The sequence below is a fragment of the Pristiophorus japonicus genome, chromosome 4, assembly GCF_044704955.1.
Source record: "Pristiophorus japonicus isolate sPriJap1 chromosome 4, sPriJap1.hap1, whole genome shotgun sequence".
Taxonomy (NCBI): Eukaryota; Metazoa; Chordata; class Chondrichthyes; family Pristiophoridae; genus Pristiophorus; species Pristiophorus japonicus.
Genome location: NC_091980.1, coordinates 306,143,924 through 306,164,624, shown reverse-complemented (window position 1 = coordinate 306,164,624; position 20,701 = coordinate 306,143,924). Strand labels below are relative to the sequence as shown.

Genomic DNA, 20,701 nt, shown 5'->3' with positions numbered 1-20,701 from the left:
CCGTCGGAGTGCTGTCTTTTGGATGAGACTTTAAACCGAGACCCTCTTTGCTTTCCCAGATAGTCTTAAAAGATCCCATGGCATTATTTCGAAGGAGAGCAGGGTAGTTATCCCCGGTGTCCTGGCCAATATTTATCCTTCGACCAATCTAATAAAAAGCAGACTATCTGGTCATTATCACATTGTTGTTTGTGGGAGCTTGCTGTGTGCAAATTGGCTGTCGCATTTCCCACATTACAACAGTGACAACACTCCAAAGGTACTTCATTGGCTGCAAAGCATTTTGAAACGTCCGGTGATCGTGAAAGGTGCTACAGAAAGGTGATAGAAAGATGGGAGGAAAAGCAATGTGTGAGACGGACAAAAAAATCTGCAAAAGGACATAGACAGACTAAGTGAGTGGGCAAAAATTTGGCAGATGGAGTATAATGTTGGAAAGTGTGAGGTCATGCACCTTGGCAGAAAAAAAATCAAAGAGCAAGTTATTATTTAAATGGAGAAAGATTGCAAACTGCCACAGTACAGCGGGACCTGGGGGTACTTGTGCATGAAACACAAAAGAATAGTTTGCAGGTATAGCAAGTGATCAGGGAGGCCAATGGTATCTTGGCCTTTATTGCAAAAGGGATGGAGTATAAAAGCAGGGAAGTCTTGCTACAGCTGTACAGGGTATAGGTGAGGCCACACCTGGAATACTGCGTGCAGTTTTGGTTTACATATTTGCTTTGGAGGCAGTTCAGAGAAGGTTCACTGGTTGATTCTGGGGATGAGAGGGTTGACTTATGAGGAAAGATTAAGTAGGTTGGGCCTCTACTCATTGGAATTCAGAAGAATGAGAGGTGATCTTATCGAAACGTATAAGATTATGAGGGGGCTTGACAAGGTGGATGCAGAGAGGATGTTTCCACTGATGGGGGAGACCAGAACTAGAGGGCACGATCTTAGAATAAGGGGCCACCCATTTACAACAGAGATGAGAAATTTCTTCTGAGGTTGTAAATCTGTGGAATTCGCTGCCTCAGAGAGCTGTGGAAGCTGGGACATTGAATAAATTTAAGACAGAAATAGACAGTTTCTTAAACGATAAGGAAATAAGGGGTTATGGGGAACGGGCGGGGAAGTGGAGCTGAGTCCATAATCAGATCAGCCATGATCTTATTGAATGGCGGAGCAGGCTCGAGGGGCTGTATGGCCTACTACTCCTCCTATTTCTTATGTTCTTATGAAATGCAAGTTTTCCTTTTACCTCACGCAGTCCCCTTCCACCACAATGGTTCCCTAATCCTCTATCTAATTCCGCTTGGCCTTAAAAAAAATTTATAAAAATTCAAATTGGCCTTGGTTACCTGTGTGCAATACCATGGGATTCGGCTACGAAGCCAGGTCGCTGATTGCAGTGCGGGCAGAGTCCGAAGAGGGAAGCAACCGGGGTCCAAGAGAGCCGTGAATTTGGGGCCTAGAAGAGGCGAGGGCCCAGGGGCAGCACGAGCCAGCCCACACTGCGATATGTGCGCGCACTCGGTCTGTGGAGCAGAGCTGGTCTCCAGTTAGTCTTGGGTAATCCTTGCCACTGGACCAAGACCTAGCTGTGTCAAGCCCGTGTGGTGGCTGGTGTGCAATGGCCACCACACATTTAAAAAAAAAAAATCCACGCACAGGCATCTTCCACCCTTCAAGCTGTAGTTCGGGACCTGGAATATTAGGTCCTTCATTGAAACACCTGTGAACTCATCTCATTTTGGCGTGGAAGCAAGTCATCCTCGCTTCGAGGGACTGCATATGATGATGACGATGACCATGGGATATCAATTAGTCTAAGAAAAAAAATCTAATGACAACATTTATTAATTTTTTAAGCTTCTATACTGTCATTTTTAAATAGAAATAGAGTTTGGTGACCGTATGATGGAGGAAATGGTTTAATACTTACATAAGACAGCCCTGGTATCTGCAAATATCAGTACTAGACGCATCACTCCCACACTATAAAACTCTGCAGCTATTGTAGAGGTGTGCCCTTGATATCTTCAACCTATGATTGGAAGCTGAGAGAAAAAAAACACATTTTCAAAGGGTTTTGTTCATTGTTTCATGGTTCTGCTAGCCTTTACATTTTCATAAATAATCCTATTAATTTTTACCTGATAATTACATGAGTCCTTGCTTTATGCCTGGCTGTTAAATTGCAGATAGTTGTTTTACATTGACAGTCCTTTTCAATAATTTTGTGCAAGAGCAAAATCGTGCGATTCATTCTGAGGACCATTACCCTTCCTTCCATCCAGCCTCGCTTTATGTTTCAGCTGTATCTTCCATCTGACTTAAATTACTGCACCCCCCTGCTAAGTGCCTACAGCATCCTATTTTGTATTTGCTGGGTCTATGCTTCACAGTTCCTGCTCCTATCTTCCTTGTGGGGAGCAGGGTCTACCTAGAATCATAGAATCTTACAGCATGGAAGGAGGCCATTCAGACACATCGTGCCTGTGCCAGCTCTTTGAAAGAGCTATCCAATTATCCCCCCCTCCCTGCTCTTTTCCCTTAGCCTTGCTAATATTTTCCTTTTCAAATATATAACCAATTCTCTTTTGAGGGTTACTATTGAATCTGCTTCCTCCATCCTTTCAGGCAGTGCATTCCAGATCATAACTCGCTGCATTAAAAAAAAAATCTCCTCATCTCCCTTGGTTCTTTTGCCAATTATCTTAAATCTGTGCTCTCTGGTTACCAGCGGAGCAGGCTCGAAGGGCCGAACGCCCCAGTCCTGCTCCTATTTCTTATGTTCTTATGTACTGACCCTCTTGCTTCCCCCTATTTACTCTTATCAAAACCCCTGACAATGTTGAAATACCTGAGCTTAAGCGATTAAGTTCATCGCAGCATGTTCTACCATGCTGTGATAGATTTGTGCTTTCTAAATTGTAAATGAGACTGGGTTTATTTCTTTTTTAAAAAAGAGGGAGATTAGGCTTAGGCAATATTAACATACTAACTTTGTCACAATGTGTCAACTGTAGCTCAGTTGGTAGCACCCTTACCTCTGAGGCAAAAAGTTATGGGTTGAGGTATTGAGGTAGTTCTGCACTGTTGGAGATGCCGTCTTTTGGATGAAACGTTAAACCGAAGCCATGTCTGCTCTCTCACGTGGACATGGCCCATAGTGTCTTGGCAGCTATTTTCAGTGAGATGAAATATTGATGCCTGTTAATCAGCCCGACCTTTGGAAAGTCAATCTATGGATGACTTGGTGACCTAGTTGGTTAGTCCATTACCCAGCACTTGTGATTTGATCAGCTGTGGCTCAGTGGGTAGCACTCTTGCCTCCTGAGGTCAGAAGGTTGTGGGTTCAAGTCCCACTCCAGAAACTTGAGTACAAAAATCTAGGCTGACACTCCAGTGCAGTACTTAGAGAGTGCTCTACTGGATGAGACGTTAAACCGAGGCCTGTCTGCTTTCTTAGGTGGACGTAAAAGATTCCATGGAACTATTTTGAAGAGGAGCAGGGGAGTTATCCCCAATGTCCTGGCCAATATTTATCCCTCAATCAACATAACAAAAACAGATTATCTGGTCGTTATCACATTGCTGTTTGTGGGAGCTTGCAGTGTTGCTGCGTTTTCTACATTACAACAGTGACTATGCTTCAAAAAGTACTTCATTGGCTGTAAAGCGCTTTGAGATATCCGGTGGTCGTGAAAGGTGCTATATAAATGCAAGTCTTTTTTTCTTTTTCAAAACACAGCAGTTAATTGCTCTACAAACACTCAAAGTTGTATTTATGCAGGACTATATAAAAGCAATAAGAATACATAGGCTTCTTCTCCTTTGTAGTCTGACTTGGTAGAATCTGATGACAATCCTTTTGTAGGCTGAATTTCCCTAAGACACTTAACTATACAGATACCTGGAGAATCTTGTGCCACCTAAACACCCTCTACCAATTCTTTCATAGCAAATACAATAACATTCACACATACTAATTTATTTTCATCTGTAATCTCCATGCAGTGCTTGGTTTTGAGGTATGGCTTTGTTTTAATCAGGAGTGCACCTTCACTGAGTTAATACAGTTTATTTTCCTTCATGAAAATTAACACATGGAACAAGTGTTTTTAGAAACATGGAAATTTACAGTGCTGAAGGAGGCTATTTTGGCCCATCGTGTCCACGCCGGCCGACAGAGCCGCAAGGCCCTTGGTCAGCAGCCCTGAAGGTTACATATAAACCTGTGAACAATGACGGGAAGGCAAAGAGCACCCAACCCAAACCAGTCTGCCTCACACAACTGCGACACCCCTTATACTGAAACATAAGAACATAAGAAATAGGAACAGGAGTAGGCCATACGGCCCCTCGAGCCTGTTCGCCATTCAATAAGGTCATGGGCTGAGCTCCACTGCCCCTCCCAATCCCCATAACCCCTTATCCCCTTATCATTTAAGAAACTGTCTATTTCTGTCTTAAATTTATTCAATGACCCAGCCTCCACAGCTCTGAGGCAGCGAATTCCACAGATTTACAACCCTCTGAGAGAAGAAATTCCTCCTCATCTCTATTTTAAATGGGCGGCCCCGTTTTCTAAGATCATGCCCTCGAGTTCTAGTCTCCCCCATCAGTGGCAACATCCCCTCTGCATCCACCTTGTCAAGCCCCATCATAATCTTATACATTTCAATAAGATTACCTCCCATTCTTCTGAATTCCAATGAGTGGAGGCCCAACCTACTCAACCTTTCCTCACAAGTCAACCCCCTCAGTCCCGGAATCAATCTAGTGAACCTTCTCTGAACTGCCTCCAAAGCAAGTATATCTTTTTGTAGATATGGAAACCAAAACTGCACACACACACTATTCCAGGTGTGGCCTCACCAATATCTTGTATAGCTGTAGCAAGACTTCCCAGTTTTTATACACCATCACCTTTGCAATAAAGGCCAAGATACCATTGGCCTTCCTGATCACTTCCTGTACCTGCATACTATCTTTTGTGTTTCATGCATATGTACCCCCAGGTCCCGCTGTACTGCGGCACTTTGCCATCTTTCTCCATTTAAATAATAACTTACTCTTTGATTTTTTTTTTGCCAAAGTGCATGACCTCACACTTTTCAACATTGTACTTCATCTGCCAAATTTTTGCCCACTCACTTAGCCTGTCTGTGTCCTTTTGCAGATTTTTTGTGTCCTCCTCACACATTGCTTTTCCTCCCATCTTTGTATCGTCAGCAAACTTGGCTATGTTACACTCAGTCCCTTCTTCCAAGTCGTTAATATAGATTGTAAATAGTTGGGGTCCCAGCACTGATCCCTGCGCCACCCCATTAGTTACTGGTTGCCAAACAGAGAATGAACCATTTATCCCGACTCTCTGTTCTCTGTTAGTTAGCCAATCCTCTATCCATGCTAATATATTACCCCCAACAATGTGAACTTTTATCTTGTGCAGTCACCTTTTATGTGGCACCTTGTCAAATGCCTTCTGGAAATCTAAATACACCACATCCACTGGTTCCCCTTTATCCACCCGGTTCGTTACATCCTCAAAGAACTCCAGCAAATTTGTCAAACATGACTTCCTCTTCATAAATCCATGCTGGCTCTGCGTGACCGAACTTTACTTTTCCAAATGTTCTGCTATTGCTTCTTTAATAATGGACTCCAACATTTTCCCAACCACAGATGTTCGGCTAACTGGCCTATAGTTTCCTGCTTTCTACACTCCACCCGAACCAGAGCCATGTGATGATCTGGGAGAGGCAAAAAACAGATTAAAAACCCAGGCCAATTTAGCAAGAAAACATCTGGGAAAATTCCTCTCCGACCCATCTAGGCGATCGAAACTAGTCCAGGAGATCACCCTGGCCATATTCTATTCCCTGCAGTACTTACCATTATATCTGCGTCATCCAGTCTAATCCCAATTACCAGCTCTAGGTCCGTAACCCTGCAGGTTAATGCACTTTTAAGTGCCCGTCCAACCATCTCTTTAAAATGGTGAGGGTTTCTGTATCCACCACTCTTCCATGCAACGCGTTCTAGATCCCCACAAACCTCTGAGTAAAGAAGCCCCCCCCCCCAAATCCCCTCTAAACATTCCACCAACCACCTTAAAACTATGCCCCCTCATAATAGACCCCTCCACCAATGGAAATAGGCCCTTACTATCCACTATATCCAGGCCCCTCAATATTTTGTACACCTCAATAAGGACTCCTCTCAACCTCTGTTCCAATGAGAACAAACCCAGCCTATCCAATCTATCCTCATAACTAAGATTCTCCATTTCAGGTAGCCTCCTAGTAAATCTCCTCTGCACCCTCTCTTATGCAATCACATCCTTTCTATAATACGGCAACCAGAACTGCATGCAGTACTCCAGCTGTGGCCTCATCAAAGTATTACACAATTTAAGCATAACCTCCCTGCTCTTATATTCTGTGCCTCGGCCAATAAAGGAAAGCATTCCGTATGCCTTCTTAACCACCTTATCCACCTGGCTTGCTACTTTCAGGGATCTGTGGACAAGCACTCCAAGGTCCCTTTGTTCATCTACACTATTAAGTGGCCTACCGCTTAATGTGTATACCCTTTCCTTATTAACCCTCCCAAAGTGCATCACCTCACACTTCTCTGAATTAAATTCCATTTGCCACTGCTCTGCCTACCTGACCAGTAGATTGATATCCTCCTGCAGCCCATGACTTTCCTCTTCATTATCAACCACACAGCCAATTTTAGTGTTGTCTGCAAACTTCTTAATCATACTCCCTATATTCAAATCTAAATCGTTGATATATACCACAAAATGTAAGGGACCCAGTACTGAGCCCTGCGGTACCCCACTGGAAACATCCTTCCAGTCACAAAAACATCCATCAATCATTACTCTTTACTTCCTACCTCCAAGCCAATTTTGGATCCAACTTGCCACTTTGCCCTGTATCCCATGGACTTTAACCTTCATGACCAGTCTACCATGTGGGACCTTATCAAAAGCCTTGCTAAAGTCCATATATACTACATCGTACGCACTACCCTCATCGACCCTCTTGGTTACCTCCTCAAAAAATTCAATCAGGTTCGTCAAACACGATCTTCCCTTAACAAATCCATGCTGACTGTCCCTAATTAATGCTTGCCTTTCCAAATGTAGATTTATCCTGTCTTTCAAGATTTTTTTCCAATTATTTTCCCACCACTGAGGTGAGGCTGACAGTAACACTAGCCAGGAACAAATGGCGAGAATTGTTAATATTGGATTATTTCATATAAGGTACTGTTGTTTTTCCATCTGTGTTTCAAGCTGATTTATGGGAATAGCTTTGCATCTCTTTTTTTTTTTAAAAAAGAAAAGCTTAAGCATTCTGATGATATAATGTAAAGAAACTTTGGAGCTCTGGGGAGGAGGGGGTGGAAATTCTTGCAAAGTTTTGAAGAGTTGAATAGGTTTTTGATGCTCAGCATTGTCAGAAATTATGCCTGTAATGCACTGGAGAAAGCAAATTCATGGTGCGGCTGAGTAACGAGGAATTCATTCATACTCCGCATACTTTGAGTTTATGATGTGCCTGTGTTTTACAACCAAATATTCCGGGTAGGTTTCCCACCGGGGACCATGTTTTATATGAAAAGTGACCCCTGCAAGATGGAAAGATGAAAAAATATCCTTTGAACATGGTGTTAATAATGCATCAAAATCTGGATTTCTGTGTCCTTTTTATTAAAAAAAAGAAATGAAAAATTGTGCACCTACTGTTCTTTAATCACTGTTCTTGCTTTTGTTGAAGATAAGTTGAAATAGAATCATACAGTACAGAAGGAGGACATTTGGCCCATCGTGCCTGTGTCAGCTCTTTGAAAGAGCTATCCAATAGTCCCATACCCCAGCTCTTTCCCCATAGCCCTGCATATTTTCCCCCTTCAAGTATTTATCCAATTCGCTTTTGAAAGTTACTATGAATCTGATTCAAACACCCTTTCAGGCAGTGCATTCCAGATCATTATAACTCGCTGCATAAAAAAGAAATGTCCTCATGTCACCTCTGGTTCTTTTGCACATAGCCTTAAATTTGTGTCCTCTGGTTACTGAACCTCCAGCCACCGGATACAGTTTTTCCTTATTTATTCTATTTACTTTGATTTTGAACACTTCTATCAAATCTCCTCTTAACATTCTCTGCTCTAAAGAGAACAACCCCAGCTTCTCCAGCCTCCATGAAACTTGAAAAGACAGGAAAAGAAAGCATAGGAAAGAATAAAGTAAGAGAGGACACTGATGGCAAAGGAATAAATAGTTATAGAACAGAAGTCGAAAAAGATGGTTAAACATAAAGTGAGAGGAAATCCTATTAAAAATGAGTTAAACTGTCTGTACAGCAATGCACACAGTGTCCATAATAAAACAGGGGAGCTGGAGGCAATCATGTGTTTTGAGGAACCAGACACAGTAGGGATCACTGAGACATGGCGACAGAAAAATCAGAACTGGGAATAAAACATTGCAGGGTATAAAATATTTAGAAAAGAGAGAGAGGGAAAAATGGGAGGTGGAGTAGCTATACTTATTAGGGATGACATAATGGTGGTAGAAAAAAGTGACGCAGCTATCAACAAGACAGAAATAGAATCCATATGGATAGAAATAAAAGATAATAAAGGATCAATCACACTAAAAATGTGTGTTCTACAGACCACCTAATAGTGGAAGGGAGGTGGAGGAAAAAATATGCAGACAATTTAGTAAAAAAAACATAGAATAATAATCATGGGGGATTTCAACTACCCCAATATTAATTGGACAGAAGAGATAGGTAAAGGGGATAAGGAAATGGAATTCCGACAATGTGTACAGGACTCCGTTCTAACCCAATATGTAAAAAGCCCCACAAGAGAGAATTAACTTTTAGATCTAGCAATGGGAAATGAACCGGAGCAGATAAGAGGTTAAAGTAGGGGAACATCTAGGCAGTAGTGACCATAATATAATACGCTTTAAGATGATAATTGCGAAGGACATAAATATGACGAAAACGATGGTAATAGATTGGTGCAAAGCTGATTTTCAGGGGCTGAGAATAGAACTTGGGAAAATAACATACGCAACAATATTGGCAATAAACGATATAGAACAGCAATGGGAAACATTTAAAACTGTGTTCAACAGAGTGCAGGAAGAATATATTCCACTAAAAGGAAAGAACAAACTAAACACCAATGCACTGTTGGAGGTGCCGTCTTTTGGATGAGACGTTAAACCGAAGTCCGGTTTGCTTTCTCAAGCGAACGTAAAAGATCCCATGGCACTATTTCGAAGAAGAGCAGGGGAGTTATCCCCGGTGTCCTGGCCAATATTTATCCATCATTCAATATAACAAAAAATAAAATAGATTATCTGATCATTATCACATTGCTGTTTGTAGGACCTTGCTTGTGCGCAAATTGGCTGCGGCGTTTTCTATATTACAACAGTGACTACACTCCAAAAGTACTTCATTGGCTGTAAAGTGCTTTGGGACATCTGGTGGTTGTGAAAGACGCAATATAAATCCAAGACTTTATGTAAACTGAAGTTCTTCATTTCTTTTATGTCTTTTGATTTGTTGGTTTGATCAAAAGACTGCATTTCAAGTGCAATACCCATGAAATTGGGAGAATTAACTTTAATAAGCTTCTAGCATCAGATTGTGAGGGCAGTTTTTTAAATATATTTGGATATTTGACTTGATTTGCATATTAAAATAAGGCTTCAGAAAGACCTGAAGAAACTGTGCCTTGAAAGAATGAAAAGAAACAAGATATTCATGATTCCACCAAAAGTAATTGAGAAAATCCATAATGTTCTGTATCGTTTAACTTGAGTGACTGAAAGGAGATTTGATATCCTTACCCTCTTAATTAGCAGAATGTTTTTATATTAGTTTTTCCTTTCTCCCCTTTTTCTTTAGCTGCACACGTTCTTAGTGATGGAACTGCTGAAAGGCGGAGAGCTGCTCGAGCGAATCCGAAAGAAGAAACACTTCAGTGAAACGGAAGCCAGTTACATAATGCGCAAACTGGTCTCCGCTGTCAGCCATATGCACGATGTGGGAGTTGTCCACCGGGACTTGAAGCCTGAGGTACTGAATGTGTTCAAAAACATTACAAAGTAAGGAAGGTGGAGCAAACGTCTGGCTTTCCCATCTTGGTCAGCCCTGCCTGTTTTTGTTTTTAAAGCTGTTTCTCCTTTCTGTTCCCCACACTTATCCTTTACCGTTGCCTACACTTCCCCTGTGCTGTGTTCCCTGCCTCAGTTCTCTGCGCTTCTTCAGCCATTGTGCTCTTAACTGGCGAAACTTGTCCAGTGAATCCAAATTCCATTTGTGGCACAGTTTGGCTGTTCCAGTCTATGGTCACCAAAGCCTGAGTGACTCACTATTGTCTCTTGGTAGTCTGCCGTATCCAACAAAGACGTTGATATGCTAATCATCAATGGCATGTGTCTTCAAGTGGCTGTATAGGCCAATTCTGGATGCACATAGTCTCTTGCACGTCGGACAAGGGAAGTTCGATGTGCCTGATGCTGACAGTACTGCCACCTGATGTCGTCTATCTCTAGTGTCCCGCAGGTGTTGACATTGGCTTTTTTCGAAGGTCTGGCAGGCAGTCCTCGTGAGGGTTCGGCACTGGATTTTATTAGCTGCTGTATTCTGAAAGTCCTTTGGTCAGATGCCACAGTACTGGAGGTTAGCCTTGATGCAATCTTTGTAGCGATTGCGGGGGCGCCCCTGGTGTCTTTGACCTTCACAGAGCTCGCCGTGAAGAAGCTGACGAGGGATCCTTGATTCATCCATGCGGATGACATGTCCAGCCCACCGGAACTGGGCTCGCCTGATCATCACCTCGATGCTAGTTGTTTGTGCTCTCTCCAGAACCTCAAAGTTTGAAACCCGGTCTTGCCAGCGTATGTGGAGTATAGATCTGAGACTGCGCATAGGGAAAGCTTCCAACTTTTTGATGTGATGCCTGTAGGGTGTCCAGGTCGCACATCCATAAAGGAGAGATGAGAGAACAACTGCTCTATACACCGACAGTTTAGTTGACAGTCGGAAGTGGTGGTGACTCAACACCTTAGTGCGCAAGCGACCAAGTGCCTGGCTGGCTTTACAGATCCTTGCATCAATCTCCTTGTCCAAGGACCCATCACTTGATATGTGCTGCCACGGTACTTGAAGCTGTCCACTGACTTTAGTTGTATACTGCCGATGAAGACTGGGAGCAGATGCTGTGGTGCTTGGGGCAGGCTGATAGAGAACCTCGGTTTTACTAAGGCTGATGGTTAGGCCAAACAATTCTGTTGCCTCAGCAAATTTGCTGAGTATGAATTGTAGGTCACTCTCCTTGTGTGCCATAAGGGTGCAGTCGTCAGCAAAGCGTGCCTCTAGGATGAGTCGTTTCCGTACTTTGGTCTTTGCAGCAAGGCGGCGGAGGTCGAACAGTGAACCATCTAATCGATATTTCAGGTAGACCCCAAACTCCAAGTCTTTTATGGCATAGTTCAAGATGTAGGTAAAGAATAGGTTGAACAGAACTGGAGCAAGTACACAACCTTGTTTCACTCCATTTGAGATGGCAAATGGGGCCGTGGTTGTGTGTCTGAGAGCACTTCACCTGTCATGTTGTCATGAAACAGCTCAATGATGTGGACAAACTTCCTTGGGCACCCAAGTTTCATCAAGGTTGACCAAAGCGCTGCTCTGTTGACAGTATCAAAGGCCTTGGCGAGGTCAATAAATACAGCATACAGGTCCATGTTCTGCTCAATGCACTTCTCCTGCACTTGTCTGAGTGCAAAGATCATGTCCGCTATGCTCCGACCAGGTGGAAAGCCACATTGTGTTTCTGGAAGATTTACTTCTGAGACACTAGCTATGAGTTGGTTCAATACTATGCGGGCGATGATCTTCCCAGCAATGGACAGAAGCAATATTCCCCTGTAGTTGCCACAGTCTGCTTTGTTGCCCTTGTTCTTGTACAGGGAAACTATCATAGCATCACGGAAGTCCTGTGGCATGTCTTCATCTTCCCAGATGCTAGTTATTATTGTCATGAAAGGCCTCGAGAGTTGCTGGGCCTACTGCCTTGTAGATTTCGGCAGGGATTCCATCCTTTCCTGGAGTCTTTCCAGTACTCATCTGGTTAATGGCTTTCTTTACTTTGTCTATGCTGGGAGGAAAATCAAGATCTTCTTTGATAGGTTGCTGGGGCATGGAGTCAAGTGCTGCTTCGTTCACTGTTGAAGGTCGATTAAGAAGATTACTGAAGTGTTCTCTCCACCTCTCATTTATGCCAGTCCTGCATTTGATCAAAGTGCTGCCATCTGCTGAAAGGAGTGGAGTAGTGTTGGGTTTTAATGGTCCATAGACTGACTTGATGGCGCTGAAGAACATCTTGGTATTGTGAGTTTCAGCATAATGTTCCACTTCCTCTGCTTTTGTCTGCCACCATTTATCTTGCATCTGGCAAAGGTCTCTTTGTGCTTTGCTCTGCATGTGTCTGTAGCGGTCCCTCTTGGAAATTGAGGAAGGGTCATTTTGCCATTCTAGGTATGCTTTTTTCTTTTTATTCAGCGTCTTGCAGATCTCAACATTGTTTTCATCGACCCAGTCCTGGTGTACCTTCTTTTTAAGTCCAAGAGTTGTCTTTTCTGAGTCTGTCACCATCTGTTTGAGCTTTGTCCACTTCTGTGTGGTGTTGCCGATGAGCGGTCCGTGAGACATCAGCCTGTTATCGAGGTCATCCTGGAACTGCTCACGGTAGCACTGATGTTTCAGTCTAGCTGTGTTAAAGGCACTTCTGCTCGGTTTTGGACGCTTGCACTGAAATGGAGCAATGTACAGCTGGAGAGTGGATCTGACTAAACGGTGATCTGTCCAGCATTCTGCTCCCCACATGGCTCTTGTGATTTTTACATCCTTGATGTCTCACCTTCTTACCATGACATGGTCTATCATGTGCCATTGCTTATACCTGGGGTGCATCCAAGTTGTTTTGTACTTGTCGGCCTGCCTGAATAGAGTATTTGTGATAGTCAAGTCGTTCTCCGCGCACATACTCAAGAGGAGGAGGCCATTACTGTTTAATTTTCCTGTGCCATGCTGTCCAATGACTCCCTTCCAGTGCTTACTGTCTTTTCCAACTCGTTCGTTGAAATCACCCAGGTGGATCAGCTTGTCCCCAGCAGGTGTGGACCTGACCAGTCTGTCTCGACCTTCATAGAACCTATCTTTCATTTCATCGGGGCTTGGAAGGGTGGGTGCATAAGCACTTATAATGGTGATGTGGCACTTGGCATTCAGGGGGAAACGCAATTTCATAAGTCTTTTGTTAATCCCTTCAAGCAGATTCAGAAACTGTTGCATAAGAGAAGTCTTCACTGCTATGCCAACTCCATGGATCCTATTCTCATTCTCTGCCTTGCCTTTCCAATAGAAGGTGTAGCTGCTACCTAGTTCACTCACGCAGTCCTCCTCTGCAAGTCTTGTCTCACTCAGAGCCGCTATATTGATGTTATAACGCTGCTGCACGATTGTAGAACTGCTCTATATAACTAAATATTTAACTAGTGAACTATTTGTACTTTAAAAAAAAATCCTTCCCACTTCTTTCTGTGGAATACATTTGCTATCGCCAGCCAAATAGGTGAGTAAAACTGCCACTTTATAACCAGCTGTTAGGAAGTACCTGGCGTCTAGGCGTGCTGCTTCTATGTGGCTCCTCACTGTATGGAGAATTACACAATTCTACTTGCAACTCTTGCGGACTTCCTAAAGTGAATGTTTGTAATATATGTCTGTGCAATGCAGATGTACAGTGTCAAGCATGCAAGTCTAATGATGAGATTGCTTGTGAACAAGTTAATGAGGAGAAACTTCTTCACTCAGAGAGTTGTTAACCTGTGGAATTCCCTGCCGCAGAGAGTTGTTGATGCCAGTTCATTGGATATATTCAAGAGGGAGTTAGATATGGCTCTTACGGCTAAAGAGATCAAGGGGTATGGAGAGAAAGCAGGAAAGGGATACTGAGGGAATGATCAGCCATGATATTGAATGGCGGTGCAGGTTCGAAGGGCCGAATAGCCTACTCCTGCACCTATTTTCTATGTTAAAGGCATCCTTTGTTAGATGTCCTTTTCTAGTAATCTTTTCGTGGCTTTTCCCCAGCCCCTCCCTACAGCTGGCAAATCGACTCCAGATTCAAGCCTACTATGTGCTTTCTTCCTCACTTTGCACTCCCCCTTCAAGTATCTGGCCTGCTGTGCATTTCCCCCTCATCCCGCCAATGCTCCAGCATCAGTTAACACGATAATTCGAGAACCCTTCCTAAAGCCCTCCACATTGCCATATCACTTTCTACACTTACAACAATTGCCTCAAAACGTTCCCGTTCAACTGTACCTTCAGTCGCCAACCATAACTCCTTTCAAACCCCTACTCGGTGATCTATCCCTCTGTAAGGTGCTTGGGAACATGTTTGCTATGTTAAAGGCACTTTTAAAGTGCAAGCTTATTATCATACCTCATGTAGATTTGTATTCTACTGTTCTGGATATACCTTGTAGTATCTTGTTGGCCCAGATTTTCCTGTCAAAATAACGGTGAGACTAATGGCATTCACTGTTATTTACACGTAAATGCTATAGCAACTTCAGACAAGGGGCAGATACATGGTTAAACTCCAGTATCCAAAAGTTGCTGCCGGGTTGCGCCACTTTGTCATTATCTTCACAAAAATGACATTTCGCTGTCTGACTCACCTTTGAAATGCATTGAATGCCGCGAAGTTGCTGTATTTGCGCGGTAGATATGAGCTAAACTCGCCACAAAGTTAAATCTCGCCCATTTCAGGCCATGTACCCGTTTAACAATGTGATAATTACTGCCAAACAACCCCTCTGGTGCTGAAAATTAACCATCACAAGCGTGGAGTGTCACTCCTTCAGATTTTAATTGTTGTTGGAGATTTTTTTTTTAATTAAAAATGTAATTTCTTTTAACTTTTCCTTTCTGTCTCTTTTTTTTCTCTCTCTTAATCCAATCTGTCGTCTCTCTGTCTCTTTCTGTACCTGATTTGACATTGAATTCTCCCACTCTAACTTGCACTTCCTTCTCGGTTGTTAATTTCATAATCCTCCAATATAATTGGTTAAGGAGATACACAGTTGCTTGACCTCACTCAAGTTCCAGATGCCCTGTTTCCCTCGCTTCGACATTATCGGCTCGCACTTTGAGCAACTTTCCACGCAAAAATGTTTAAAAACATAACCGTGCAAGGGCAAGTTTAATTAACAGCAGACACTGTTAGATTCCTTCCTACAGCAAAATCTGGCCAATTAGCTTTCTTAATTGCTCAGCCACATTGTCCAGGGCATTGAAAATGACAAGTCTACTATTATTCTTGGTCTCTTTTTAAATCTCACTAATCTCGGTGATCTAACTCTCTGCAAGGTGCTTGGGAACATTTTGCTACGTTAAAGGTACTATACAAGTGCAAGTTGCTATTGTAAGGCCTTATTACCATACCTCATGTAGATTTATTTTCTACTGTTCTGGATCTACCTTGTAGTATTTTATTGACCCCCTTTTTAAATCTCTTGCTAGTTCACTTCCATTCTTGTATACGTCTTTCAGATGAGACGTTAAATCGAGGCCCTGTCTGCTCCCCTCAGGTGGAAGTAAAAGATCTCATGGTACTATTTCGAAGAAGAGCAGGGGAAGTATCTCTGGTGTCCTGGCCAATATTTATCCATCAATTAACATCACTAAAACAGATTATCTGGTCATTATCACATTGCTGTTTGTGGGAGCTTGCTATGCCCAAATTGGTTGATGCGTTTCATACATTAAAACAGTGACTACAGTTCAAAAAAAATTTATTTCATTGACTGTAAAGCGCTTTGGGACATCGGGTGATTGTGAAATCTGCTATAGAAATGCAAGTCTTTTTATACTTGTACACATTTTGTTTAAACCTATATGCAACACTTTACATTTATTAGTGTTAAATTTAATTTGACATGTCAACCAATCTGAATTCTCCTTCAACAAATTGCCATTGCGTATTCGTGCTCCTTTGCCATGAAAAGCGGTTTGCTGTGCCAAGTAGTATAAAGCACTAATTATACAGCAGAAAGAATAAATTTTACCTTTTTTAGTTCTTTGTAATCTAAGCAGCATGTGAAGCTTGGGATTTATTGATCGTGCTGAAGGTTAAGGAGAATGATTTTCTTAATAATTGAATACCGTAACTTTCCTAATCAACTATCATTCCCTGACTAGAATAAATATTTTGCTTTAATTGCATGCATTTATGAGGAAATTACACAGAGGCATCGAGCTAGCTGTCTAATGCCTTTATTGTGCAAACCTACTGGGATGAGCGTAGCACATTAAAGTTACAACAGCCAGGTTATGTTGGCCATGCACTTTGCACTTGTGCCTTAAAGCACAGAACTTGGCTGCATATGGCCAGACCTGGATATACTGTGTCATTTGCATTGCTCATTCATGCACATTAATCATTTGGAGTTTTGAAAGAACCCAGTATGTTCTCTCCGTACTTGTTATGTGTCCCATTCCTTTTCTGCAAATGTCAGCAGTGGAGCTGTCGCAAGTGGAAAGTATAATGTATGTAGGCACCTTTAGCAATGATTCCACGAGGCAGGGTATGATACTTAAACTGTGTAGACCTGTAGTCCTTTGTGCAGCTCCTGAGTGACGACAACAAGCTGTGAGTTCCCTTTTATACTGGGTTACCTGCCGTATGCAGACAACCCCTAGGTCTACAGCAGCAGCACCCTCTGGTGTACCGAAGGTGTGTACAGTATAAGGGTACATTCAATGTGGCATAACAGTGTTACAGACCTCACCCAGTAAATAGGCATGCATACACAACAGATAGACAGCAATGTTCCCCCTCATTTTTATTTTAGGTACATGGTCACTTTAACTGGCTGTGCGGCCTATTTAAATTTTCGCTCATGCGCGGTTTCTTCTACATAAAAACCAGTGAATGGCCTGGGCAGGACCTCCATTCCCTGACTAGAATGAATACCTCCAGGCTGCTGCGTGGCCACTTGGCGGGAACATTGGCAGCCAGGCCACTCTGTGTCTTAAAGAGCAATGCCATGCTATTCCATGGCTGAGAATGATGTAATCTTGGGGGATTGAAGTGCAACAGCTCCGTGTTAAGAGCTTTCGTTTCGCATTTACACTGTTTTGGTGTGATGAGGGCATTAGTAATAGCTTCTCATTGTTGCAGAAAAGGTTTCCTCAGAATTGAATGTTTGCTGGGGACCTTCACTCCACTATATTATAATAAGCTGTGTCATAGCCTGACAGAACAACAGAAAGTACAGTTGTTAGTCATTTTACTGTAAAACTCTGATCTCTGACGATAAAAAAAAATTTTTTTGGTTCAGACGGCGTTTCTTTCGTTTGGGCCTAGGGTGGGGGAGGGTTCGTGGGGTGGTTGGGGGTGTTGTGTGATCTTTGAAGGGAGCAATGCTTATTTCTGGTGGTGGGGGGGGAGGGGGGGTGTGTGGAAGCAATTTCCATACTTTGTTTTTGATAGTGTGCCATCATTGAGCACCTCCAAATCTAATAGAGCAGAGGTCGACTTCAACAGCACAAACCTCGCTCATTGTATTGCTTCGGTGTGATATTTCTGTTTAATACGTCAGCAGTCCTTGTAGTCTCACACAAGGGCCTATTCAGGGTAAATCTTGAGAAAAATTAAAACATTGGCTGAAAGGTAGAATAAATGAGTTATGTCAGCGTTGGGGGTGGGTGCGGAATTACTGAGTGAGGTGCCTCAGAGCCTGTTGTTGAGACCACTATTGTTTCTAATTTACGTCACTGACTTGGATTCAGAAACTAATTGCTTGGATTAGTAGGTGATACTGGACTAGAATGGGCAGTGAAACCGGAGGAGGCAGCTCAGAAGCTCTAGATTGAGTTGGACAAAATATGTTAATAGACAGAATTAGGACAGATGAAATATAGTGCAGACAAGTGTAAAGTACTGCATGTAGTGGGTGAGAATTTTTTTTACATTCACATTTGAGCTGTTACGATCTGGAACGCACTGCCTGAAAGGGTGGTGGAAGCAGATTCAATGGTAACTTTCAAAAGGGATTTGTACTTAAAATCTAAATTTGCAGGGATATGAGAAGTGCAGGAGAGTGGGACTAATTGGATCGCTCATGCACAGGCATGATGGGCCAAATGGCCTCCTTGTAGGCTGTCAGATTCTATGTCTGTACTGTACTGGCAAGTGGCTGTCGACATTTGCCTACATAACAGTAACTGCACTTCAAAATAATTTTTGTGTGAAACAATTTGAGACGTATTAATGCGATAAGGTGCTCTATGAATGAAAGTACTTTTCTCTTTACCTTTTATTTATCTTTGATATAATATAAAATTAGAAGTTTGTAATTCTTTTAATAACTAATTTAATTTTGTTTAAATTAAATAAATTTGTTTGAATGCTTCAATATTCTTTCCTGCCTGTCACGTATACACTTTTCTTCAATTCAGAAAGGTGTCTGAGGTAATACTAAACCATACAGACCAGAAGGTCACAGGTTTCATTGAGTTAACTGGGAGGTGATGTTGGCCTCTGCTTCAGGGCTAGCGAGGGATAAAATTCAACCATGTTTTCTATTCCTGCGCACTGTCCAATGGTCCTTGGTAACAATTATATGTGGACATTGGAGGAGAAAGTGATCAAAATTGGTTGTGACACCCTTCATAGAATCATGGAAATTTACAGCACAGAAGGAAGCCATTCAGCCCATCGTGTCTGTGCCGGCCAAAAAAAAGTTATCCAGCCTAACCCACTTTCCAGCTCTTGATCTTGTAGCCCTGTAGGTTACTGCACTTCAAGTGCATATCCAAGTACTTTTTAAATACGATCAAGCTTCCTGCCTCTACCATCCTTTCAGGCAGTGAGTTCCAAACCACCACCACCCTCTCCTCAACTCCCCTCTAATCCTTCTACCAATTACTTTAAAAAGTAATGATTGGAGAGCCTGCCAGCACTCACTATCTGGAAACATAGAAACACAGAAAATAGGAGCAGTAGTAGGCCATTCGAGTCTGCACCGCCATTCAATATGATCATCCTCTATCTCAACATCATATTCCCACTTTTTCCTCATACCCCTTGATGCCTTTTGTTTCTAGGAATCTATCTATCTCCCTCTTAAATATATTCAGTGACTTGGCCTCCACAGCCTTCTGGGGTAGAGAATTCCACAGGTTCACCACCCTCTGAGTGAAGACATTCCTCCTCATCTCAGTCCTAAATGATTGGGCATCTGAGCAAGATACTGGAGAGCTGCTGGTGCCAGGGGAATAAAGGGTGACACTAGGAAAATAAAAGGGAGTGAAACGAAAGACAGAAAATGTGTCGCGCAACGCAGCTGAAATTGTTCACTTTGCAAATATCCTTCCTCATTGAGATTTCTTTCAGATTTTAGGAAATTTTGATGGGTTTGTTGAGTACCACCACTAATATTCTGTGTTTTTCACAGGGGAGCGAAATTGCCCCGCACCCCATTTGGGGTGCATAATTCGAAATATATGAAATTTTATCGCCTGGTGCCAAGTATAGATAAGTGACCCGGAATTTCCGTGACGCTATTGGAAGTGTGGAAGCGGGTGGATGTGATTCAGCCCGCGTCGCGCTGAATCCCCTTCAATTAAAGCGGAGGGCCGCTGCACACGCTGCAGTCCCTTTGGCAACTGCCACAGGAATGCCCTCGACCAGGGCAGACAGCCCTGCACCCAAAATGGAATGCTAGGCTGCAGGATGGCAGCCCGGTCGAGGCGAGGGGCCAACAGAAAAATATGGCGGCCCACAGCGCAAATGGCCTCCGCTTTAAGGGGCTGTCAGCCAGCTTTTAAACCCGCAAAGCTGGCGCTGACATCGGCTAGCGCTATCCTTGCCACCCACGGGGCGTAAAGGGGTCGGGGCAGTGAGAGTCGGTGCGCACGACGAGACGTCATCGCCCTTGCGACCCTGGAGGTGCTAATGTGGCTATAAAAAAGGGCAATTTCGCCCCGTAGATGTTTCTGTAGCTTTTTCCGTATGAGCCATTTTACACCTCACCTGGACTAAAGTTAAATCAGTCCTAAATTTAACACCTATCTCTCTTGCTTTCTCTCCCTCTTTCGCACTTTCAGTCGCACTTCTCCCTCTCTTGCGCACTCCCTCGTTCTCTTTCTCTCACTCGCACACAATAATTTACCGTTTATGGGGACAAAAGATTTTTCAGGCAGTCCGTTTACTTTGGTGCTCAGTTTCAAGTGGTTGTACCTTACCTTAGCTCTGTATACTGCTCCCCAATGTTGGCCCACTGCCGCAGTGGTCCTGTCTTCTTACAATGGGTCACATGTAGCCACTGTTCGTTTTCTAATTTGGAGGGGAGCCAGTGAGAAGAACTCAGAACTGAACTTAAACCCCTTTCAGTTTTTTTTTTACATGCCCTGCACACAAGTGGAGCCTGATCATCAACAGGTCAAGGGCTCCAATTTTGCCAGGTGAAGGCAACATTTAAGTAAAATATCTCTGACCCATATTGTACTGCTTCACTGCATGTCTTGACATTGTTGTGCCAGTGATGTGCACTTTTTTTCTGCTGTTAAATACCACTGGTGTT

The 20,701-nt window shown here is 42.9% G+C and overlaps 1 protein-coding gene across 3 annotated transcripts in view; it reads left to right on the top strand.

Moving 5' to 3' along the window:
- rps6ka5 (ribosomal protein S6 kinase, polypeptide 5) overlaps positions 1-20,701 on the top strand; it is a 292,840-nt gene that overhangs the window by 266,464 nt on the left and 5,675 nt on the right. For all 3 annotated transcript variants that reach the window (XM_070879670.1, XM_070879669.1, XM_070879671.1), the window contains one exon: positions 9,945-10,115. In XM_070879670.1, coding sequence (XP_070735771.1) covers positions 9,945-10,115 — 171 coding nt within the window. The remainder of the gene's footprint in view (positions 1-9,944; positions 10,116-20,701) is intronic.